At 38.7% G+C, this 26,283-nt stretch overlaps 2 protein-coding genes across 5 annotated transcripts in view; one reads left to right on the top strand and one right to left on the bottom strand.

Moving 5' to 3' along the window:
- The window catches only part of cdhr1a (cadherin-related family member 1a), a 21,117-nt gene extending 7,236 nt beyond the window's left edge, over positions 1-13,881 (bottom strand). Inside the window, exons 1-15 of one of the 4 annotated variants that reach the window (XM_016276825.1) lie at positions 13,688-13,881; positions 13,524-13,529; positions 13,088-13,183; positions 12,652-12,797; positions 12,516-12,566; positions 12,339-12,431; positions 12,091-12,177; positions 11,845-11,964; positions 11,543-11,686; positions 10,334-10,412; positions 10,099-10,223; positions 9,604-9,807; positions 5,118-5,270; positions 4,530-4,694; positions 3,133-3,200 (exon numbers count right to left, since the gene is read on the bottom strand). In XM_016276825.1, coding sequence (XP_016132311.1) covers positions 3,133-3,200; positions 4,530-4,694; positions 5,118-5,270; positions 9,604-9,807; positions 10,099-10,223; positions 10,334-10,412; positions 11,543-11,686; positions 11,845-11,964; positions 12,091-12,177; positions 12,339-12,431; positions 12,516-12,566; positions 12,652-12,797; positions 13,088-13,183; positions 13,524-13,529; positions 13,688-13,748 — 1,598 coding nt within the window. In that variant the 5' untranslated portion in view covers positions 13,749-13,881. The remainder of the gene's footprint in view (positions 1-3,132; positions 3,201-4,529; positions 4,695-5,117; positions 5,271-9,603; positions 9,808-10,098; positions 10,224-10,333; positions 10,413-11,542; positions 11,687-11,844; positions 11,965-12,090; positions 12,178-12,338; positions 12,432-12,515; positions 12,567-12,651; positions 12,798-13,087; positions 13,184-13,523; positions 13,530-13,687) is intronic. The other 3 variants (XM_016276822.1, XM_016276824.1, XM_016276823.1) reach the window with 3 other exon arrangements.
- An 8,384-nt stretch (positions 13,882-22,265) lies between these two features.
- Positions 22,266-23,633, top strand: chst3a (carbohydrate (chondroitin 6) sulfotransferase 3a). Its single transcript, XM_016276913.1, has 2 exons — positions 22,266-22,345; positions 22,448-23,633. Exons 1-2 carry the CDS (start codon positions 22,266-22,268, stop codon positions 23,631-23,633), a joined length of 1,266 nt encoding a protein of 421 aa, XP_016132399.1.
- Positions 23,634-26,283: the final 2,650 nt, after the last annotated feature.

Here is a 26,283-nt window from a genome sequence, read left to right as displayed (position 1 = left end):
CTAAATTACTCGCCAAGTGGCAAGGACCCTTTGAGGTCACACGGCGGGTGGGCGATCTTAATTATGAGGTAATTCGATTGGACAGGAGTGGGGCACGTCAAATTTACCATCTTAACCTCCTTAAAAAGTGGAGCGAGGTGGAACCGGTAATGCTGGCGACGGCAGTGAGTGGAGAGGAAGATCTCGGGCCAATAAGGACCAATAAGATCCAATCCCTCGCTCTGGCCCCAGGGGGGGATCACCTCTCGCCCTCCCAGCTCACTGATGTAGCAAGATTGCAAGCCGAGTTTGCAGACGTGTTCTCACCCCTGCCCGGTCGAACAAATCTCATCCAGCACCATCTTGAGACGGAGCCGGGCGTGGTGGTACGCAGCCGGCCGTATCGGTTGCCGGAACACAAAAAGAAAGTGGTTCAGGCAGAATTCGAGGCAATGTTAGAGATGGGAGTAGTAGAAGAATCCCACAGCGATTGGGCGAGCCCGATAGTTTTAGTACCCAAAACAGATGGTTCGGTTCTGTGTGGATTATCGCAAGGTGAATGCGGTGTCGAAATTCGACGCCTATCCAATGCCGAGGGTTGACGAGCTGTTGGATCGGCTGGGCGCAGCTCGCTTTTATTCGACACTGGACTTAACCAAGGGATATTGGCAGATCCCCTTATCGCCCTTATCCAAAGAAAAGACTGTCTTCACGACACTGTTTGGATTACACCAATTTGTTACCCTTCCTTTCGGGTTATTCGGGGCTCCGGTCACTTTTCAGCGGCTCATGGACAGAATCCTCCGCCCGCATGCCACCTATGCCGCTGCCTATCTAGATGACATCATCATTTACAGTCAGAACTGGCAGCGGCATATGGCGCATCTGCGGGCTGTCCTACGAGCTCTGAGAGGGACCGGGCTGACGGCCAACCCGAAGAAGTGTGCGGGTGGAGGTAAGGTATCTGGGCTTCCACTTGGGTCATGGGCAGGTGTGTCCCCAAATTAATAAAACGGCGGCAATTGCGACCTGTCCGAGGCCCAAGACCAAAAAGGAGGTGAGGCAGTTCGAGGGGATGGCAGGATATTATAGGAGGTTTATCCCTAATTATTCGGACCTTACCAGCCCGCTGACTGACCTCACTAAAAAGGGTCCCCAAATTAATAAGACGGCGGCAATTGCGACCTGTCCAAGGCCCAAGACCAAAAAGGAGGTGAGGCAGTTCCTGGGGATGGCAGGATATTATAGGAGGTTTATCCCTAATTATTCGGACCTTACCAGCCCGCTGACTGACCTCACTAAAAAGGAAGTGCCAGACCCGGTCCAGTGGACGGAGCTGTGTCAGCAGGCTTTCACCCAGGTAAAGGCTGCCCTGTGTGGGGGGCCGCTCTTACATTCTCCTGACTTTTCTCTCCCTTTCTTGTTGCAGATGGACGCATCGGACAGGGGGGCTGGGGGCCGTCCTGGCCCAGGAGATAAAGGGTGAGGAACGGCCGCCTGGAGAGACCGGATAAAAGGCAGACTGGAGAACGTGGTAGAGAGAGAGAGACTGGGACTCATGGCCATCCCTTAGCCGGAGGAGGAGAACCGAATGAACTGAGTTTATGCCCTGGGCAGATTGAGGACGCACTGACTGCGCCCGTTTGTGTTTTGTTGAACTTTAAGCAAAGAAATAAAAGCGCCACGAGTCTCCAAACTGCCTACCTAGTCACTTCCTTCTTCCCACTACAAACTTTGTTACAACAGCATTTATTTTAAATAAAAATGTTTTGTTAACAATGTAAATCACTTTTAATCAATATTAATGCAACCTTGCTAAATGAAATCATCATTGCCCCCTGTGAGTGAGTGAATGAGTGCGTGTATGAGTGAGAGAATTAATTAGTGAGTGTGTGTGTGAGTGAATTAATGAATAGAATAGAATAGAATTTTACTGACTCCAAACAATATATAGTGTATGTACATACTGCTCTGTTTCAACAGCCCAACACAGCAATGATGGCAACTAATATTAGCTTAGACAAAAGTAGTTTGGACTACCTATTTGCCAAAATTAAAGATGGAGGACTTTTTGGAAAATCTGTCTGGTTACAATTTTTATTATTTTCATATTTAATTATTTTTGGTGCATATATGCTGCACCTTTAAGTGAGGCTGTTACATGAGCAGGAGAAGCTGGTCTATTTTCTGCCCAAATCCCATTAGTGGATTAACCAAGATGGAGGGCCAGTTAACTCTTTGTTTGCTTCAGAAATTCAGTTTTGTTGTTCTACTACTGATTCTGTATAGATAAATGTTGGTGTCATTTGCTAAAGTATGCTGTTCATTAGATATTATTTAAATACTGAAGATGAGATAAAATAGGTTGAAAGAAACTAGAATGAATAGAAGGCAGCATGCTGACGAGTTGTTGTCAGTTAAATAAAATGAAATGCAAGCTGGTATTAAAAGACTGTGTGGTCTGTCTGGCAGAAACAAAACAGAAAAGATCCCACGCTCACTCAGCCTTTCCAATGAGAGAGTTAAGACATTATTTAAGAGTGCAAGACATTAAATTCAAACAGCAGAAGAAAGATTTAACATGCCTGTTGTGCCAACAAACCATCATTTATACATTCATATGGTTTGTATTAATGTGTTTATGCTCTATAAAATAAGAATGCTACTATCAGAGAATATGAATCTGTCTCTGGGTTTAGGAAGCTTGAGATGGATTTATTAAATTAGGAGCCTAGAACAGCGGGAGGACTGAACCCTGTTCCAAGACGGCAAGACTATTTCAACTATGTATTTACTTTGGAATCTAATAAAATAAAATAAAATGGAATCCTCTTGGGTACAGCAAGTCCTTACAGCTAGTCTTACAACAAGATGAAAAGTTATTGGAAGTTGAATTTGGTCTAGCTTAAGTATCTGTAGGCTGTGTATGATGAATTGGGGTGAGCTTACATCCCTCCTGTTCTCCCACTCACTAAATAGTCTGTGTTTTGGCGTTAATGATGTTACATAAGCGAACAGTTTTTTTCATGTGGCTTATTCCAGTCGACTGGCATTGCATCAGTAGGCTCTCTACAGCACTCTAGCCTTTAAAAAGACCACACACACTCTGAAAACAAAAGGGAAATTAACATGAAAGGGGGGCAGGGTACTCACAGGTCCGCTCCTGAGCCATAGATGGAGTATTTGACCACACCCCAAAGACCAGAATCAGGATCTGTGGCCTGCAGAGAGCATAAGGAGCAAACGTCATCCACTGGCATCTGTTCCCACACATAACTGTAATGCCAACATCTACGTAACCAAACAGATGACATTTTGAGCCAAAAGGCAGAACATTAGGAGCAATGTGGGATTTGTCATTACTACATCATTATTTGCCTTGTACTCATGGTTGAAGCACGTTCTTATGTCCAAGGTCAAAATCCGTCAGGTCATTTAACAGATTGTATTCTGGAAAGAGGCAGGCTAACTCCCATGTGGCAAGTGCCTGCTTACACAGGGTGAGGGTTTATCTCAATAGGGTTCAATCTCTCTATCCACTGATGAAAGGTGGAGTGCCAGATGTTTAGACCCTGATATGACAGAAATGAGTTTAGCATCATACCTGCATAGTGGTTAGATGTGGAGAATAACTTTCAAGAATTTTTTTTCAGGGTCTATTTTTCTCCAAAGTCTCTTTTCAAGACTGCATTTTTAAAATAAAAAATATAGTAGAAACAGTAATATTTTCAAATATGATCACAATTACAAATGTTATATATATTTCAATAAGTGATTTATTCCTGTGATGGCCAAGCTGAATTTTCAGCAGCCATTACTTCAGTCTTCAGTGTCACATGATCCTTCAGAAATTAATTCTGTAGTTCTTATTATCACAGCTGAAAACAGCTGTGCTGCTGGTGGAAACCATTATATATATTCTTTAATTAATAGATAGTTAAAAAGAACAGCATTTATTTTATACACACACACACACACACACACACACACACACATATATATATATATATATATATATCAAATTTATAATAATTAATTTATATAATTTATTAATCTTTTCTTAATAAATATTTTGAACAGTAGTGCTTTTTATCCATTAAGGCCTTCTATTGTTTTTAGACAGGTGATAAAAATACATTCACTATAATGTGACATTTTACCATGATAAGTATCATACTGTAATTTTGTAGGGGGAAAAAAACTATTACCATTTTGTTCAGTATTTTGGCACAAAAAGAGATGTGATGTTATTGCCACCTGATTGCTATAATGATATGACCACTTCATGATATTTTTTCTATTATATCTCAAATCTGGGGTTTTAGAGTTACACAACTGAATGAAAATGATAGCCATCTGGCAGCTTACTACGTAATAGACTGTTTAACAAGCATTCACATACTGAGCATGATTTTGGATTCTGATCCAACCCCTCAAATGTTATATTTAGATTAATAATGCATTTTTTTCCGTAACAGAGAACAGTCTGGAGAGGATAACAAACATGTTAATCTTTTTTGCTTATAAAATCTATAGTGTTCTGTACTCACTGTCACAGACACAACACTGGATCCTCCGGGTGAATTTTCTGGAATCCGGGCGATGTAAAAATCAGAGGAGAATTTGGGAGCATTATCATTGGTGTCTAGCAGATGAATGATTATGTCTGCCGTGGCACTGAATCTCTCAGGGGTGTCAATCTCTATAGCGAGGAGCTGGAAACAATAAGCATAATATATTTCTACTACTGGTAACATATTACTGAACACTGATTAATAATTCTATATGTATAACTGTGTTGGGGCATTCTCAGGCCATTTGTGTCTTATTTGTGTCCCTATACATGATTAAGGAAATTATTTTAAATATTTAATTTCGGTAAACTTCAGTTATCATTTAATGAAAATGTTCATGTTCATACCGCCATTACATTTTAACAAAAAAAAGATAAGATGTAGATGCAGAAGATTTCTAAGACCCTATGAAATTCTGCATTTTATTGCACTTTAAAGTCAATTAAAGCATAAAATCCACTGTTTCCTTGAAACATGCATGTCTGTATTACATAGCATACACAACACATTTCTTGGTTCATTATTTGTCCATGTATTCAGGATTCCACTCAAAATTCTATTTACCTTAAATGTCAAGAATTGTGATTTCTCAAAGTCCATTGCAGCAGAATCCTCTACCAGGACGGTGACTTGGGCTTCATTCAGGACGGTTTGAGGGACCACTCGTAACATGCGGCCTGGGCCCACCAGTCTGAGGTGAAATTTTGCATTTGATCCCTGAAAACGCACAGTATAAACACAAAACTCTCATGCAGGGCTAATATAGAGAACTATTAAGAATACTGAGTTGACATGAGTCAAAACTATTTTAAATGAATGGCAAACAATGACTGTTAGGATGATCAGGATAGCATCATCATTTCGGCAGTTGTGCTGACTCATGTGATCTTATTGTGAGTAATGAATTCTGCATCTCAATGTGACAATGCTGAATAAATAAAGAGTTCTGGCATGAAACTCTAAATGGCGCAGTCCGATAGGTCTAACTCAATCTGGCCTAATGACATCATTATCACATGGCACAGCTGATTGGTTCTCTTCTGTATCGGTAGCCAATAAGCTCGCTGCTCAACATTCAAATATATGACTAGTGCTTGCTGTAGCAGCTGCAGCTTTCTTCAGAACAGCGAAATCAACATCTAAGATAAGTGAATGCTCTTCTAATCCATGTTGCTGTGTGTATTGCATGGTCTGCCTAATTGAATTAAAAAAGGAGCAACCATAATCAAGTTTACGCTAAATTTCATGTTAGCAGTTAGCATTGTATGCAGGAGCGAATATTAAACATATTAGCAGCAGCATTTAGCATCTGTGTTTATACAGCTGGAGCAAACTCAGTTTGGAGCATATGTAATTACTCTGAGGACACGCCAATAGTAACGGGCATGAAACGGGTTATTTCTAAGGTCGATGTTTTTTTATTGTGATGAGTGTGTGGTTGATTTCAGCTGCACGCAGCGTCAGAAGCACGCGCTTATCGCAGTCACATCAATGACAGCAGGAGATGCTGAAGATCACTATCTATGGCTGTAACAGTTAGTTCCAAGTGAAATGCATTATGGGTAGTGTAGTTCAGAGAATTGTGCTTGTGCGTACTGCGTAATTAAAAAAAAACGAAGAACATTTTTATTCTGCTTTTATTTCAGTTCATTCAGATCAGTTCACCCAGGGGTTTTTGTGCACTGTAACTTTGACAACTTTTATCTGCACGAGAGAGTAAAATGGCATGCATCAGCTAACTTTGTTCGTCTCATCATTGCACGAACATGAATTAACAAGCTGTTACGCTGCCGCTGGGACTGATGAAGTGGAGAAAGTAACAGCAGTTATCAAATGACTAAATTATGATATTTACTCAGGTGGGTGCTGGGATCTTATCTATCGGATTGCAACGTATATCTATTTTGTTAAAGTCCCCCTGTAGTGAAAATCTATTTTTTGATGTTGTTTATTTGTCTATGTGGTGTTTTTAATATGCTTTTAGACAAACCATGTGCCAATCTATTAATCCAAACCATTGCTGTGTATTTTTTCTGCTTAAAACTGTAGTTTCCCAAAGGCTGACCCAGAAATATGGTTTGAAACAGCCCTTGGTTTGCTACGTCACAAACCAATAACCAATCCCGTCAAGGGATATACCAATCCCAGCACAAAACCAAAAATAAATCAGAGCAAAAAACCCATGAAGCTGTGGTTTAATGTGAATTTAGAACCGCTAACTTGTATTATAACCCGTGGCAACAGTGTAAAAGTAGCCCGAACTTCACATGCGTATGCTCGCGGGTGCGCATTAACAATCACAAACGGTTGCATTCGAGTCTTCAAGGCATTTTAGGACACAACATCGTCAAGTAAGTAACTTTAACGAATGTTACAGTATTCGTTGTAGTTGTCCGCTAGTAAAAACATAGTTTTATCAATCATTATCCGTGTATGCCATTGTTTTGCGGTTACTACAGTTCAGTGGATCAGGAGGCGCTGGCTGGTATGTGACTGAGTGGAGGCAGGACTAATTTGCATATTCATAGATCCGCATATAGTAAATGAGGCAAGGGTGTAGCGTTACATTCACAACATTTAAATATGTCATTTTGATGATCAAATATTTGACTACAGGGGGACTTTAATTAAACATTACACATAGTGCGTGTCTAATTAGAGTTAAGCCAGTCGGCGTGGTAGCCCAGGCTCACATAGTCATAGCCCACCATTGTTAAGCCAGTCGGCGTGGTAGCCAAGGCTCACATAGTCATAGGCCATTAGCGTTAAGCCAGTCGGCGTGGTAGCCCAGGCACACAAAGATAGTAATACATGCGGTTCACATGTTATATTTGCAGCAGCAATATTTCTTACATGCTCACAGCAGCATGTTGTGGATGTATTGGCAGTAGCAAGTCTCGGTACTTGCTCTGCCGCAGCAGCATAGCAGATCTATTCCGCAAAGACCAAATACATTAAAGGGGTCATATGACGTTGCTAAAAAGAACATTATGCAGTGTATTTGGTGTAATGCAATGTGTTTATGCGGTTTAAGGTTAAAAAAACACATTATTTTCCACATAATGTACATTATTGTTGCTCCTCTATGCCCCGCCTTTTTGAAACGCTTCGATTTTTACAAAGCTCATCGTTCTGAAAAACGAGGTGTACGCTGATTGGCCAGCTATCCAGTGCGTTGTGATTGGCTGAATACCTCAAGCGTAGGACGGAAATGTTACAACCCTTACCATACTGTGATGCCTTGTCCCGGCGCGACGAGACAAAACCAATAAAATCCATTACAAACGAGGCATTTGTTGCATCCAGTGGGGGCATAATTACTGATTATAATGACTTATACTGTCTTTTTACGCGTTGCGTTGCGTTTCGCGCTGCGTCAACATAAAACCATGTCTGCATTTGTGATCGGAGAAACGACAAACAACAAGCGCTACTCTACACTGCTCAAAACTTGCGTGTGAATTCTTTAAATATAAAAAAAACGTACTTACAGACTGCGAGTCAGAAGCGCTAGACTGTCCTTGCAAAGTTGGAACTGCCCCACTTTATAGAGACAGCCTTTGTGCACAGACGCATTGTAGGCTACTCTGCAGGTTCAGGAAACAGTCCTCCATAAAATGCGTTGCACACATCTGAATATTTGGGTTGAACTGTTCTGGAACGGTGTTGTAAATACAACTTATCCACTGATTTCTAGTTTTGTCCTCTTTTGGAGGGCCAAACAAAGTAGTTTCGCTTTCACAACGAAACACACAGCATCACACACGGTGGGCTTGAGTGAGGAATGGCCGGCGGGCTTGAGAATGGCGCGGCCGGTGGATTCGACGAAGGAGCAGCCGGCGGGCTTGCGGCAACCACATGTGACGACCACCGTGGGCTCCGCTTCGTCCACGGTGAAAGCCGATCCGGCGATCCACAGCGCGAAGTTGATGTATTTCCTCAGTGGCCATCACGGATCAGCTTTAGGCATGACGAAGCGGATATCATCCTCTTTTGGACGGCCAAACAAAGTAGTTTCGCTTTCACAATGAAACACACAGCGTCTCCATGACATGGCGGCGGCGGCAACAATACTACTGCGAGAATAAAAGTTACACCTTCTTTCTTTGCGTGAACATTTGGGTGGTGTTATGCAAATCTTCCCACACAGTGATGTAGACATGTGGGGGCATGTTTAAACGAGGCGTTTTAGGAGGGCGTGGACAAGTCTTAACTTTTATAAAGAATATCTCTTTGGGTTTGAGACTTTAGTCTTTGCAACTTTAGGGATCTTATCTATGCACGAACTGGCATGATACTCTAGATGACGCAGTCCGATAGGTCTAACTCAATCTGACCTAATGACATCATTATCACATGGCACAGCTGACTGGTTCTCTTCTGTATCGGTAGCAAATGAGCTCACTACTCAACATTCAAATATATGACTAGTGCTTGCCGTAGCAGCTGCAGCTTGCTTCAGAAACCCTCCACCTTCCCCAGCTCCACCTGTATAGATCTGCTACGAGGTCATGTATGCTATATGGGTTTATTTCATGTATGTTATATTTGCAGCAGCAATATTTCTTACATGCTCACAGCAGCATGTTGTGGATGTATTGGCAGTAGCAAGTCTCGTTACTTGCTCTGCCGCAGCAACAGCAGCGTATCAGATCTATTCCGCCAAGACCAAATACATTACCATTACCATGTCAATCCCTCAGAGAGTTGTCATGACAGAACAAAAAATATTGCATAATATGACAAAAGCTTAAAAGGGATCGACTGCTTGTTTGGGTGCCATCCTGTCGTTTATGTAACATAAATGACAATGTTTATTACAACTGAACCCTGCTCATGGAAGTAATACAATAAACGAATGGCGCCTTGTTGATTTTAAATAATGGTTGATCTGTACTACAAAATTTCTGCAACTCAATCAAGCTTTTATTAAATTCTCTTAAAACAAGGAACAGATAGCCAGATTTTCTTTCTAATGTTTATAAATCTGCATGCACTAATTTTAGCTATGACAAGCCTGTAACCTACTGCTAAAAAAAATTCTACACACCTGGTCGGAGTCATTGACTGTAATTTTCAAGCCCCTCAGGAACTCTCCCTCTGGAGGATGTTCATACATAGTTAACTCAAACACGTTCTGTGGTCCATTTTCTCCAAAGAATGTGGGTGGATGGTTGTTCAGATCCACTACCCGAATGGTCACTGTGGTGACTGCAAAGTCCAAGCGTTTTCCTTCTGGACTGACCTCTGAAGCCTGAAAAATTAAGACATTGTTGATTATTTATAACTAATTCTAAATTCAATTATACTAAGCAACAGTTTCCATGTTATGCCATGTTATATTAATTGGCTTGACATACTCTTGTAATGAGGATGCACATGTTTTAGATAGCTACAGTAAATAGCATGGACAGAGATAGATTTTAGTAATTGGCTTATTCCTGAAACTGGCTTACGCTCTGTCTCAAGTCAGAGATCAGGGGGACAGCAATGTCTAGTAACCAAACATCTGATGCCAGATAAAAACAGAAGCTGGAGATTTTACCTTGACTTTAATATTAAAGATTTCTCTCTTCAGTTCTGCGGGGTACACCTTCAGAGTGATACATCCACTGGTTTTATTGATGGCAAAAACCCCATCTGCTCCTGAATCAATAGGTTGAGAATTTGCTGACGTTTTGACGAGTGGTGTGGAATTGAAAAATCAAAATCAAATTTCTTTCCAGCCATCTAAAGATGTGCAAAACAAATGCATTTTCATATAAACCAATAATACATACCAGATTCTATTGAATATATGATTGGATTTGGATTATCCATGTCTCCATCTTTGGCAAAAACTGTAAATATCTCAGATCCCTGTAGACAAAATTAGATCTTAGATAAGGAGCAGTAATGTTTGCATAGTTTGATTTTTGGTAAAACCTTAATCTGAACCGGAATCTCAAAAAGTGATAGGGTAACATTAGCAAGATATTTGAATGTATTCTAGAAAACATCTGTAATTTTTCTTGATATTTGGTAGGGGATAAGCTATCCTGTCCTTACAGTATGTGTGCAATAGCACAGTATAGTCTTTTCCAGCTGATTTAAAGGGTTTGTTCACCCAAAAATTATAATTAGCCCATAAACTGCCTGAAGCCAAAAGCTGACCTCATACGTCATCCGCCCGGACCTGCTTCCGTTTACAACAGTGAGCGCAATCTAGATTAAAGTGATTATTACGTTTTGAATATGGATATGTTTCTTACAAAAACGCATTGATTTGCTACAGGAGGCCTTTGTTCACCCCCCGGAGCCGTGTGAGACACTTTTTTTTTATGGATGGGCGCTTTTTATTTTACTTCTTTTGGACTGATGCATGCAACCCCCGCTGAGTGGCATTAAACAGCTTGAAAGGTCAAAGATAAGTTTTAATATAACTCCGACTGGATTCGTCTGAAAGAAGAAAGTTAGTGTAAATTACTCATAAATTTACACTTGAGGGTGAGTAATTTATGGGCTAATTTATCATTTTTGGGTGAACTAACCCTTTTAGCTGCATGCTGCTCAGATAGAATTAGATATCTGTGCCGCTCCACAAATATTTTAGCAAGTTCAAACTGTAATGTGGACAACCTCTACGTCTACTTTTATTCAGCAAGAATTGACAAAAACTGACAGTAAATACACTTATGTTACAAAAGATTTCTATTTCAAATAAACGCTGATTTGGTGCTTAAGAAACATGTCTTATTATTTTCAATGTTTGACCAGCATGTTAGAATGATTTCTGAAGACTGGAGTAATGGCTGCTTAAAATTCAGCTTTGCATAACAAGATTAAATTAAATTTTAGATATTTAAATTTAAATTAGATACTTAAAATAGATATTTTAATACACAATATTCCTGTTTCACTGTATTTGTAAATGACACATACATTAACATTTATGTTTGAGTAGTTAATCACGTTAAATCATTCTGAAGTGTGCTACGATGGATACTCACAGGCGAGGAGACCTCATAGACATAACCAAAGTAAGGAGTCCCAACAAACACAGGGGGAGTGTCTTGAGCGTCAATCACATTTATTGTCAAAGTGGCAGATGATGACATCACTTGTTGCTTGCCCTTGTAAATGCCACCTCCATCCTGAAAATAAAAGTTACTGTTATTTCCTATTTCATTAGGAGGCAAGAAATAATAATAGCCTAAGCATTAAAATTAAGATCAGTTGGAAATGTGCGCTGGAAATGGAAAAACTAAGCTTGAACTGGTAAAATAAGGAGAACGAAATCACGCTGTCTCACCTTTGCCACCACAGTGATGAAATGTGTACGGGATTTCTCATAATCGAGGGTTTCACCTGGTTTTATCCGCAGCACGCCACTATGGTGGTCAATGGCAAATTTTGTGCTCGGTTCACTGCTCTGGATTTAAGAACAAACAGAGATTCTAATGAAACTCTGCATAAGGGAGGCAAAAGAAAAAAGATATACTCTGCTTTCATGACCTTTATTTCAGATTTGATCTCTCAACCTGATGCCAGATGTTACCTGGAGGAAGTAAGTGACTGATCCCCCTGAGCCGGCGTCTCTGTCCACTGCCTGCACTTTGTAGATGCTACTCCCAGATGTAGTGTTCTGTGTACACACACATATACAGTTTTCAAACAAGCCTGTTTATTCAGATCACATTAAAATCAAAACCATTGTTGATGGCCAGGTAGTTTCAAAAACATATTTTATGGAACCTAAATGATGTAATAAAGTATAATTGAAAACAAAGAGACATAATTCCTCACCTCTGGCACATCTACAATGGAAGGCATGTTCTGTGGAAACTGTGGTCTCTCATCATTGGCATCCATGACAAAAACTGAAACCTTTTCAGCTACCTGACATCACACAAGAGCATTAAAAAGATCTATACAAAACTCATAACATACACCGGATAAGACTCATAAATCAACAATGCTTACTTTATTAAGGCCATCTGAGATACTGACAAAGACTTCAATCTCATCTTGTGCCTGTGAAAATAAAAAGATGTACTGTACAGTAGCATCACTGTAGTATTCTCAGCACATTTAAAACATTACACATTTTGAAATTTACCTCTCTGTCGAGTTCCTCTATTAGAGTTACTGTTCCTGATTTGGGATGAACACGAAAATATTCTTTGGATCCGGGTTCAGAGGTCATTCCATACTTTACAGGCTGGCCTTCTGGGTCGGTTCCATTAAGAACATATATCTGTGTTCCTGTAATTTACATTTGAAAGTAGTTATTTCTGTGCTTTTATAATTCACACCAGTCAAAACGACCTCTACAGCAGTGGTTCTCAATTAGAGGCCTGGGGCCCCAAAAGGGGGTCTCAAGAAGATGTAAAATAATCTACAATAACTTTAAACTATTGGATGGTCATCGGGCCTTTGAATATACCACAATCAACAACAAAAGTCAAAGGGAAAAATACTGTTAATGATAATACTGTTTACACCTAGCCAGAGGGATATTAATATAATCAGATGGTACAAAAATGTTACCGTACCTTTCGGCGTATCCTCTGAGAGATTTAACAGTGCCATATTACCGTTGTTACTGTTAGGCCCATTATCATAGAAATACGGTGCGTAGTCGGTCTGTGCTGTAAACAACAATGAGATATCACACTAAAATACCGCAATTAACAGTGTAACATAACCAGACTTATAAGGACAAGACATCATGTGCCTACAACAACTGTACCTATTACAATATTTGACATTTATCTGTCACAAAGTTGAACACACATGGCATAATGTAATAATACTAATGACTGTCTCTGTCTACTTGTCTAGGATTACAGGTGTCTTATGTCATACACACTTCAATATCCCCTGGTTTATCAAAGGTATTTCACTATATAAATTTATTTATGAAATTAATTTGTATCTAAATGTAGATTTAGAGTTAGTTTTCTTTCAGGGAAGTCTCTATTTGCTCACCTCCTACTGTCAATCAGAAATAAAGGTGATGCAAATGAGACAAAAAGGCCAAAGAAGTAGATTTCAAGATTATTTACATTAGTCAACAGTGTAACACAATCAAGTAAAGGAATGTTTAATCGCCTGAGCCACATCCGTATTCAAATATGCTGATGAATACATACCAAAGCAGAAATGTGCTAGCAGAAGAACGGATGAAAACTGCATTTCCAAATCATTCTTCATCCTAATAAAGCAAAGCAGTTACAGCAGGCCAGACAGCACACTAGTGAAGAGAGCTATGGCAGTGTCCTTCTGAGGGTGTTTATTTCAGATTGAGGAGAGCTAAGGACGGTGCTAAAAGCCTAATCCAATGACACGCCTTAACCCTTGAGCACATCTTTAGAAGCCCATCTTTGCAGCACACCAACTAATGGCCACTAGAGGGGTTCACGAGTAGCACACCTGACCTGATATGACAGGTTAGAGTCTCTTCTTAGTTATAGTATTACTGAAATCCCACTTTCGGAATGCTGGAACTCTGTCACAAAAGAGCAATCACCAATGAATACTGAAGAAATATTATGAAAATAGTCACCCAATTTTTAGAGTAAAACTTAAATGATCTTTCTGTGAATGAATGAATACATAAATAAATACGTTTGTAAGCACTCATCAGATATGTTACAGGCCTTTTAGCAGATGAATCGTCTTAATCTCTTTGACAATCCAGTTTATATTACAGAGCACGTTCAGGTCACATTTAAAACAAAGTTATGTAATCTCATACTCGTCAGCATTAGCAAATACCTCGATCTCACTCTTTCACGACCTTTATCATTAGAGCTTTTTAACATTAAATTATGCTCAGAGTTGAAGTTTAATGCTCAACAATATCTTTTACAGTCAGGTTCTATAGTTTCTCCAGGTCAAGATCTAATGTGGATGATTTAGTAGAAAACATTAGAATGAAGAAAAAATATTTATATGCATAAATATAGCGTTCAAAACTACAAATTAAAAAATTATATCAAATAAATAAGGACGAATGAAAGTGTATTACTGACTTCAAAAACGATCACACTGCAAATTCTAACGAAGTTTCAAAATCCAATTGCCAGATAGAATTAAAACTGTATTCGTATTACTTTTTGCTCAGATGAGCAGCTGTCTGGATCAGAAAAGGAAACACCTGCCAATTTACCTTCATCTACATTTGTGAGTGTAGCTTTACTTTCAGGTTTAATTTGTTTGGAGCAGGCAGATGGCAGGCAAGCAGATTAACCTACAATAATCCTTCATCATTGCGTAGTGCTCAGGGCCAGTCTACAGGGACACACAAGCTAGAAGCGTCTCTGCATGTACACCACAGAAAACACTGGACTCTGGCAGATCTGGATATATCGATTACCTTATGTGACTGTGAAAAATGTTGCCTTGATAATGCTCATGATTACCAGATTTGTTGCAAAGCTCTTGCTTTTTCTATATAATGAAATAATAAAGAATTATGATAATTTTGATAAATAATATTTTAAAACATGGAACTGTTTGCATTTCTGTTTGGTTTTACAATCAGAGGGAAAAAGAAAAGTAGGTCAAAAATCCAGTTTATCGTAAGATTAACCCTGGAAATTTCTTGTATATTGTGATCATGTGCGTCAGTCATACATCAGCAGCATGGATTATATGGAAAAAATAGAAACCCTGAATGACAGACAGATTTGCCACTTATGCAAAATATTATCATCTTCTTAAATCTGTTTCTGACCAGACTATAAAAGGTCTATAGGTCTGACTATAAAAGGTCTTAGATATCACTTTTATTGTGATAATCCTGGCATGGGCTAAAATGGGACATGAAAAAAGTTACAATGGAAAGAAACCTCAAATGGCATTCAGGGTCTGTCATAGTGATTTTCAATTATAACAGCACTATTTTATACAAAATAAACAACAAATTCAGATTCCTACAGTAAATAACATGTACACAACTCAATATTTATAACATTTCAGAATTCATGTCTAATGCATGTGTGGCTAAATTGGGATCATCAACTATTTGGAAAATTAACTAAAATGTAATATTTAACTATTGAAATCCCAGTTTCAATATTAATGTGTCACTATTAAATATATAAAGATCTGAAATCTTCAATCCACATGTTTGAATGTACTTCTAGGATTACAAATAAGCTTTGGATTGGATGCAATGTCTGGGTCATCAACATATTAGGGTCATTTTAATCTTGCAAACTTCAGTTCATCTGAAAATGTATTATGTATTCTAGCTCAGAGTTTAAGCTTTTACGTGGTTTTCCAACCCAGTATTTTGATAACACCCAATTTGGCAGTAGCTATTACCTATTAGTATAGCCTTTATGCTACAACTGCAGTATAATTTGACTATTCGACAACAAAAGCGATGGGAATGTGAATTTCATGTCAATATTTTATGTCACTGTACTTTGTTAAAAATTGTAGATCGTTTACATCATTGTAAATCACTGTTATAGTCACTAACACTGTACATCACCGCCCCCACGTGGTTACAAAACGTTAATGCTGAACGTTTCGAGGCTTTCCCTCGTGACACCGCTGGACCTAGAATACTTCAACAGTCTATTTAATTCAGTGATCCTATAGGGGTCATTCGGTGCACTACAGCATCACATCAAGTACACGAAATGTAGCCTAAACGGAAAAAAATATATACGAAACATACACGAAAATAAAAATAGATAGTAGCCGTCTATATCAGTCTGGACATCACACGTTACTACATTACAACTAATTAGGCAACTGATTGCCAGCACTGTTTTATCTAAATAAATAATCAGAAATACGCTTCTTTACACTGTTTAAAAAAGATTCCCTAATAATTTCTGGTTTACACTTTAACAATAAATGTGGTAACCTAATAAACCATGATTTCGAAAGTATTTTTAAAGGGACACCCAGGTGCGTCGTAATTCGCACACAAGTTTCGCCCCATTCATTCAGTGAGTGTACGAGTTCAGTCTCCGTGATCTAACGCAGCGTGTTTTATCCTAGATTTCAGACCCCTCGACTCCCCACTGCAAAAGGGGGATGCAGAAATCCACGTAGTGTCCCAGGGCCCTCTCTTCAAACAGAAAAGCCCTTGTGAACACTCACACTGGGGGTTCTTACTTGACCACGTGACGTGTATCCAAGAATAGCCCAAACTTGGAGACCGCCGAGAAATGGACACGTTTCCAGCATGCTGCACCGGTGAAAAGCGCAAATGGAGATAAATGAATGAGGCTTTCTTCAATGCCGTGAGAATCTGGAAATAACGTTAGAACCCTTCAACTTATGAGTTACAGCAAAAATGTCTAAGTTGGAACTTTCTTAACAATGAACGTATTATCAAACATTAACTTTATAGTGTAATTAGCGTTTTCACTCACGCACATAAGTGCAGTTCTTTGGAGTCTTCACATAAGCGCAGGAACAATGTGTACCAGACGCGATCATTCAGGATGCTCCAGATGAACTACTGGAGACCCGTTCAGTCTGCAAGGTAAGATTTCATTCAGTCTAGCTATTTTACCACAATCGCATAGTATTCACTTTCACCTCTGCCAAAGACCTGTAAATGCTTTTACAGCAACATTACAATAGGAATCTTTAAGTTTGCGCTTTTCTTTTATTTACCTCTCATTGTAAATAATTTCACTACAACATTACAATAGTAATCTTTGAGTTTGTTATTTTCTGTCATTTTATTGACCTCACATCTTTCTATCTATCTATCTATCTATCTATCTATCTATCTATCTATCTATCTATCTATCTATCTATCTATCTATCTATCTGTCTGTCATTCTTCTTACAAGAAAGCATAATTTTTGTTATTTCAGAAAATATCACAGCTTCATATAAATCTGTGATGTGGACAAAATACAATCTAATCTAAACACTAATTTAAAATATGCATGATTATAATCAAATTTCTTTTTAAAATGTGTCTATATTTCTTGAAAACAAAAGCTAAAAACACATTGTTTCTTCGACCTACTTTATGATTTTCATCCAAATCTTCTGAATCTTTAACTAAATTTGAAGTGGTTAAAAAAAGGAATGCATTTCTTGCTGCAGATTGTGACTTAACCACCACTTTGAACTGATATAAACATTTAATGCAGCAATTAAAGTTTATTTTTTTTACTGCAACTGTCATGTTACCATGTATTTCCTAGTAATTAGCAGTTAGATTGGTGTCATCACACTCAATCTCCTGTTAGTTCACATTGATTAGTTCAAAACAGCAAGTGAAAGTCATGGTGTGGCCTTACTATGTGTGTGTGTGTGTGTGAGAGAGAGAGAGAGAGAGAGAGAGAGAGAGAGAGAGAGAGAGAGAGAGAGAGAGAGAGAGAGAGAGAGAGAGAGAGAGAGAGAGAGAGAGAGAGAGAGAGAGAGAGAGAGAGAGAGAAGCCATTTGGTGCCACGTTTCTTTAAGGTTTACATTTTGTGATATGTCCATGACAAATACACCCCCTGTTCCTGTTCCCCTCCTCCACCGCTGCTGCAGCTGCAACTCGTGGGCCCAGGCGGCACAAGAGAGCCTGTCACTGGTGATAGTGGATTTATCTCCTATAGAAGAACTCCAGCTAAACACTGCCTATCTCCCAGAAGGTGCCGTCACGCACTGCTGAACCGCAAAGCGCTCCGTAATGAAACAAGACAAAAACACAAGGATGAAACATGCTCCCTGGCCCCAGACTGCACACACCTCTCTGATACCCATGCTAACTTACTTCCTGTGTCATGTTTTCTGACAGAAAATGCCACTAAATGATATCCATGTAATACTCCTGGATAAAAAGTGGTGCTATCCCAAAGGTTTAAAATTATTGACCATATGTCACAGACCAGTCTGAAAGCATCAGATGCACTGTTTATTTTAACAAGCTACTGATGTGTATCCTCCATCTCTGGGGAACAAATCAAATCAAAGTATTTTTTACACAATGAAAAATAAACCCAAACAGTGCAACAGTAGGATTATTTAAGCATTTTTTCTAACACATCTATAAGGCTGTAAGATACGCCATTAATGTAATTTGTATGGGAATGATGAACAGAGTGATGTCCGTTTCTGCTTGAGCAGATCATCAGATTTGTCAAATGCTTCAGTGGTTTTTGAATATGTAAAGATCTCAGCTCAACCGCCGTGCCTGACAGTTTGACGGCTGTGGCATAATAAGCCCACATAATTGGTTTATATTTACTTAGACTGCACACTATCATTCCTTGATGGCTTGAAAATTGTGTCATATCCTAAATGCTACTCTTTGTGCAGACAAATTGCATGGCATTTACCTATGACAGTTTTCCCACTGGTACACGTCTTATTTTATGACTACAATATTGCACTGGCTCTCCTTGTGCTTTTAGCACAGTTTAGGAAAGTGTCACATTCATAAAAGCCACTCTCTGCAGAGGTCTGGTAGGTTTATTTGTACAGATGTGGTCTTGATATGGTCCAGATTAACCCCTGTCAACCGGTGTTGTTTGCCTTGCTGTTGCTAGTAAACGACAGCTCTGAATAGAGCTATGTCGTGTTATGGCAGCATACCTACTTAAAGCCATTTGGTGGGGTTATCTGGGGTCAAACATGCCCTATAGCTGCTGGTTTTATTGCAACACAACATCCCAATATATTTGTAGTGTTCTAATGGTGTTGTTCCTTTACCATTTCCCTTAGGAAACAGTTTCTTTACATTAGAAGTTTTGATACTTAATAAAGAGTCTGTTATTCATACATTAATACTCTTCTTAGGAACAGTCATTAGCATATTTAAAAATCTGTATTCAAATCTGTAACTATTCTGAATGTGGTGATATAACTTTGATAAGGAAAAAAGCTAAAGCTAAAGCTAATGTTTGCTTTCCTAAAATGGATGGAAACATTGTATATTAAAGAAATGCTGCAACAACAGATGATTTAAAACTATGGGTAACACTTTACTTGAAGGGGTGTGCATAAGACTGACATGACACCTTCATAATCATGACATGACACATGTCATGAATATGAAGGAGGTTTTATGCATGTTTATGACAACTGTCATTAAGTGTCATTCGCTCAGTTATGTAATTTTTAATGCAAATATGACATTATTTGACCTAACCCTACCCCTACCCTTACCCCTAACCATAGCCCATAACAAAGACATCTCAAACAATGTTATCTTTGCATAAACCCCTACCCTTACCCCTAAATGACACTTAATGACAGTTGTCATAAACATGCATTAAAACCCTTAATATTCATGACATGTGTCATGTCATGATTATGTAGGTGTCATGTCATGATTATGAAGGTGTCATGTCAGTCTTATGCACACCCCTTCAAGTAAAGTGTAACCAAACTTAGGTGTGGAAGACACTGACCCAATTGTTCATTTCAAACTGTATAGCTAACTCACAGAAAATGAAAACTGTGTCAAACAAACAAAATTCCACCCACACCATATGGTTTCCAAGATTTAATGAAAGCATTGCAGACTTGCTGCAATAGGAAATGTCATTTCCTTTTGACTCTGCGGGTTATAGAGGCAGAACATTCTGTGGCTAAGTTATGAGCTATTTTTAGTTTTTTTTTTTTTTGTGAAGCTTGAAGATCACTCCATTCTCATTCTAATTACAATTTTATCACTTAAAATATTTAACATTTAAAATAAATATGATTAAAAAAAATATATACATATAATAATTCCAGGGATTAATATAGACTACCATTCAATATTTGGGGACAGTGAGATTTTTTTAAGAAATATTTTATTCAGCAAGAATGCATTAAATTGATAAAATATGACATTGTAATGTTACAAACATGTTTTTACTTTGTTCCTTTGTTCTTCTTTTGTACTTAATATTCATTGAAGAGTACTGAAAAAATTTATTACAGTTTGCACAAAAATATTAAGCAGCACAACTGTTTAAAGGGGTCATATGATGAGATTTAAATTTTTCCTTTCTCTTTGGACTGTTACAAGCTCTTGGTGCATAAAGAAGATCTGTAAAGTTGCAAAGACTAAAGTCTCAAATCCAAAGAGATATTCTTTATAAAAGTTAAGAGTCAGCCACACCTACCTAAAACGGCTCGTTCTAACACGCCCCCACATATCTACATCACTATGTGGGAAGATTTGCATAACGCCGCCCAAATGTTCACGCAAAGAAAGAAGGCATAACTTTTATTCTCGCTGTAGTTTTGTTGTTTCCATTGCCATTTTGTAAAGACGCTGTGTGCTTCGTTGTAAAAGCGAAACTACTTTGTTTGGTCTTCCAAAAGAGAACGATATCTGCTTCGTCATGCCTGGAGCTGATCCGTGCTGGTTGCTGAGGAAATACTACAACTTTGCGCTGTCGATCGCCGGATCGGCTTTCACCGTGAAAGAAGCGGAGTCCAGCCCAGAGTCGTCACATGTCCTTCCGAATGCTCCTTCGTTGAAGTCGCCGGCCGCACCGTTCTCAAGCCAGCGCCTCTGCTCACTCTAACCCTCCTGCCGTTCCTCACTTTATCCCCCGGCCTCGGCTCACTGTAGGCCGCGGGGTGTGCTGCTGTTTCGTTGTGAAGACCTTTGTTTGGTCTTCCAAAAATGGACACGACTAGAAATCAGTGGTTAAGTTGTATTATGTACAGTATGTGGAAAATAATGTGTTTTTTTAACCTTAAACCGCATAAATAATAATAATAATAATAATAATAATAATAATAATAATAATAATAATAATAATAATAATAATAATAATAATAATAATAATAATAATAATAATAATAATAATAATAATAATAATAATAATAATAATAATAATAATAATAATAATAATAATAATACATTTTATTTATAATGCGCTTTTTCTCAACCCAAAGCACTACAACAATGTCACATATAAATACAACTTAATCATAATAGACCATTTAAAAAGGTGGGTTTTCAACAGTTTCTTAAAAGTACTTAGTGTAGCAATAAACACATTTCATTACACCAAATACACCAAATACTGTTCTTTTTAGCAGCATCATATGACCCCTTTAAAACTAAATCATCATATTAGAATGATTTCTGAAGGATCATGTGACACTGAAGACTATAGTAATGGCTGCAGAAAATTCAGCTTCACCATCACAGGAAGAAATAAAATTTTTAGATATACTGTATCAAAATAGAAAAGATTTATTTTAAATTCTAATAACATTTCACAATATTACGGTTTTTGATCAAATAAATGCAACCTTTGAGACTTCTTTCAAAAACATTAAAAAAATAACCTATTTGACTACAAACTTTTGAATAGCAATGTAAATACTAAAGAAGTACTACTTTTGATGATTCTTTGTGATCCACAGTAAGCAGTTACCAAAGAGAGACACTGTGTTCTGTGGACCTCATCATCTCTCATCGTTCCACATTAGTGGAGTTACTGGACAGGTGATGACAGTGCAGGCTGCTTGTTTGGGAACAAAGCTGAAATTGTCTGTGTCTGCTTATACTCCCCTGTGCCAAACAGTATAAATCTGTCACCGCTTGGAATCAATACATAGGGTTGGGTGTGTTAGTTGAGTGAATTTTATGTCTGTGGAAATGATGCCAAAACTCCCGTCTTGATTTTGTTTATTGCAGATGAATTGTAACCCAGGTTCTGACATGAGATGAACCCAAAACAGTTGGCAGCAGCGACGAATTAGCAGGCTGTGGAGGCATTTCCTAAATCAAAGTTAATTTGAGAATGAGGAACAAGTATGCAGTCATCATTATCTGCATTGTGGCACTTGTCATCATTGAAAAAGAAAATAACATTATTTCAAGGTGAGAATTTTTGGATTAACTAAAAATACGCCCCCCAAAATACAAATATTTATTGAAATGGATTTGAAAAATATTTTAAATTTGACATTTTAAAATGTACAGGGTCTCAGACAAGCTGACACTTAGACGGACCCCACAGACGGAGCCTCCAGTGCCCTACAATGCTTCCAGCGCTCTGGTAGTAATGGACGACAACAGTTCCTATCCAGAGGACATGTATGCTGAGAACGGCATTCAGGCAGGCCGAAAGCACATCCTCTTGATGGCTACCACTCGCACAGGATCTTCATTCGTAGGCGAGTTCTTCAACCAACAGGGTGGAAACATGTTTTACCTCTTTGAGCCGCTCTGGCACGTGGAGAGGATGCTATCGATTGGCTCGAGTGGCACAAATGCAAGCACTTCTGTATGGGTGTACAGAGATGTCCTACAGCATCTCTTCTTGTGTAACTTCTCAATGTTGGAGCGCTTCATCAGCCCTCCTCCACAGGACCACGTCACCCCTGCCCTGTTCCGCAGAGAGTCCAGCAAGGCCCTGTGCGAGGAGCAAGTCTGCTCTCCGGTTGTAAAAGTCGTTTTTGAGAGGTACCACTGCAAGACGAGACGATGCGGGCCGCTCAATCTGACCTTGGCTTCCGAGGTCTGCTTAGGAAAAGAGCACAGGGTGATCAAAACAGTGAGGGTCCGACAATTAGACACACTTCGTTCTCTAATAGAGGACCCTCGGTTGGATATCAAACTCATTCAGCTGGTCAGAGACCCTCGAGCCATCCTGGCATCAAGGATGGTGGCCTTTGCAAGTAAGTACCAGAACTGGAAAAGCTGGGCAGTGAATGGAGACGTTCCTATAGAGGACGAAGAGGTCAAACGTCTCGAAGGAAACTGTAACAATATCCGCATCTCTGCCGAGTTGGGCTTGAGTCAGCCGAAATGGCTGAAAAACCGTTATATGCTAGTACGTTATGAGGATATTGCCAGTTACCCCATGCAGAAAGCAGCAGAAATGTACAATTTCACAGGGATTCCGATGACGACACAAGCACGGGATTGGATCCTCAAAAACACGCATGCGTCAACCGAGGCAAGTGGCGTGTATTCCACCCAAAAAAACTCTTCAGAACAGGTGGAGAAATGGCGGCTTAGTATACCGTTCAAACTGGCCCAAGTTGTACAGAAAGTTTGTGGGCCGACCATGAAACTTTTTGGGTATAGGTTTGTAGACAGTGAACAGACACTATTGAACAGATCTTTTAGTTTGCTTGAAGAAAAACGATTTATTTGGGCATAGATTACATTTTTTAAGACATACATTGTTACAGGAAAACCAAGCGTGAAATGTGACAAGGTTTTGTTTTTATATGTGGACTAAAAAATATACATAGCAGAGACCCACTGGCACACTGTAGCACACTGGGATGCTGCTTATACTGAGGTACTTGTGGCATGCTTCACCTGAATTATTTGAACAAAGTCTAACTGAAATTATGAGTGAATGATTGTAGATGCCTTCATATGAAAAACAAAGTTTGATTAGGATAAAAATCATCTGTACGTACTGATAAGATGAGTCATGATCTGCCTGTGAATGCGTATATTTGTGTGTGTTTGGAAAGTGTTTCCTTTTCTGAAAAAAAGCTAAAAGATCATTATTACACAAAAAGGGAAATGAAACAAGTGGGCATCTTATTTATGTGTTATGCTGCTGCTAAAGTTATGTGTGGTCACCAGAGTCATTTCAAATTGCTTTGTTGAATTTAAAGCCCCAAAATGGGCTTTGAGAGTTGTCATCTCTCATTAGTGTAAAATATATTTTTTAATGCATCTGGATATTACCAGATATTATCTGAAAAAAATTCCACTGTGTGATAAGGCAGTCAGTATAAAAGGCAGCTTTTGACAGCCAGCTGTGATCCCAGAGTACAATTGTTGCATTATTCTCTAAAAAACTGAAGTGCAGAATAGACCTTTGTCCGGTTTCCTTTTCTGAAAAAAAGCTAAAAGATCATTATTACACAAAAAGGGAAATGAAACAAGTGGGCATCTTATTTATGTGTTATGCTGCTGCTAAAGTTATGTGTGGTCACCAGAGTCATTTCAAATTGCTTTGTTGAATTTAAAGCCCCAAAATGGGCTTTGAGAGTTGTCATCTCTCATTAGTGTAAGATATATTTTTTAATGCATCTGGATATTACCAGATATTATCTGAAAAAAATTCCACTGTGTGATAAGGCAGTCAGTATAAAAGGCAACTTTTGACAGCCAGCTGTGATCCCAGAGTACAATTGTTGCATTATTCTCTAAAAAACTGAAGTGCAGAATAGACCTTTGTCCATGCACATTTTTAAATGTTTAATATTTTAAACCTTTTTAAAACACAAAAATAGAATATGAGAAGTAAAATAACACAACAGCAAAATACTGAAGAGCATCTGCTCTTTGACAATGCAATCTTCCAGTATTCTCTGGCTAGATTCATGGTAGAGTTTTGAAAAGCATAGCATTCTTAAAATAGCTGACTAGCATTTAGTTTCAACTAAAGCCCTAATTCCAAAGCTATTTCAAACATCCCATATGTTTTATTTTTAGAATGATCATCTGTGAAATATTGTTAGGAAACACATGAAGTCTTATATGACAGCATGACATAAATATGAAATCTACTCTGACATTCTGGGAACAGTGATGTTTTCTCTGCTCACATAATTTTATCTCAACAGATTTACTGAGAACCAGTGATGTTCTCTTTGCACAAATAAAATTACTAATCTTATCTTAACTAAATATTCACATCACCCTCAAACTATTTCCTGAATTTCCTGGCCATGGAGATCTAGTGTGCCAAAGCTTAGATGTCTGCATTGGCAACACAGTGGTTCTTTGAAAAGAAATACAGTAGTATCTTCATGCTTTATGTTTCATTTCCACTGCAAGCAAGCAGCACATCATGCAGAATACATGATGTGCTATAAGAGTTATTTTCTCAGAACAATAAGCCACAAAACACAAATGTATGTTTCTCTTTAATTGTACTGCTGCTATCTGTTTGCAACAATAAATAATTTAAGATCCGCTATTGCATTCGCTGACACAGAGTCTAACATCTGTTAAACAAAGAGCGACAGAGAGCAGAGTGTCTGTCTACACACTAGTATTTCACAAAATATGGGTTTATTATGATCCACCATTGTTGCAATGTCCCTTGGAATCATAATCCCTGATTTAATGAGTCCATAGGGAAATTTTGCATTGACAAAACAGTGACACTGTCGCACTGCTTCAGCGTATGCACTGTGATCGTCGCATATCCTTCGTGAAAGCTGATTTCCACAAGAACAAACTGAAAAATCAGTTCTCTTAAGTGCATGATGCTGTGACGTTGAGCATAACGTGTGATTTATACCTGCAGGATTTCTGTTGCTAGTTCATGTTGAGGACATATACAAATGCATGTTTCATTGACACAGGACTTTCCTCTCCACAAATTAATATCAAACATCTCTGATGTTCATATATGCCATAAAAGGCCTATGAAAACAAATGTCACAGTATTTTCTAAGTATGTTTTCTTTAACTCGTTCTTGACTGATTTGGGACTACTATGAGAGTGTTGTGCAGTCAGGGCAACAGGAAATCAGCCTCGATGTGTATGTGCATGTGCTCCACTCTCTCAGGATGTGCCACACCTTCTAAGTGGTGCTCTGTCCACACTAGGGCTCAGACGGCCGTTAAACAGGCCTTTCATATTGTCTATCCAAAGCTTCCAGTCTCTAAAGCACACAGCGCTGCCTGTTTACAGCTCAGAAGCCTGCTAGAGCCTGAGCTGACTAATCATATGCAACACAGAGGGATTATTCCACTGACTCAAATTGACTCATTGATGCCTCTCAAATAACATCTGAAACTGGACAAAAAGGTATTTGTGAGGGGAGAAAAAAGGA

Source organism: Sinocyclocheilus grahami, unplaced genomic scaffold, assembly GCF_001515645.1.
Source record: "Sinocyclocheilus grahami isolate Dianchi unplaced genomic scaffold, SAMN03320097.WGS_v1.1 scaffold106.1, whole genome shotgun sequence".
In the NCBI taxonomy this organism is placed as follows: Eukaryota; Metazoa; Chordata; class Actinopteri; order Cypriniformes; family Cyprinidae; genus Sinocyclocheilus; species Sinocyclocheilus grahami.
This window is presented reverse-complemented; position numbering and strand designations above follow the sequence as displayed.

Bases quoted from the DNA above. Each gene is read 5' to 3' on its own strand.
- chst3a (XM_016276913.1), top strand. From the start codon at position 22,266: ATGAGGAACAAGTATGCAGTCATCATTATCTGCATTGTGGCACTTGTC. The intron at 22,346-22,447 runs GTGAGAATTTTT...TAAAATGTACAG, and splicing joins GAAAATAACATTATTTCAAG to GGTCTCAGACAAGCTGACAC.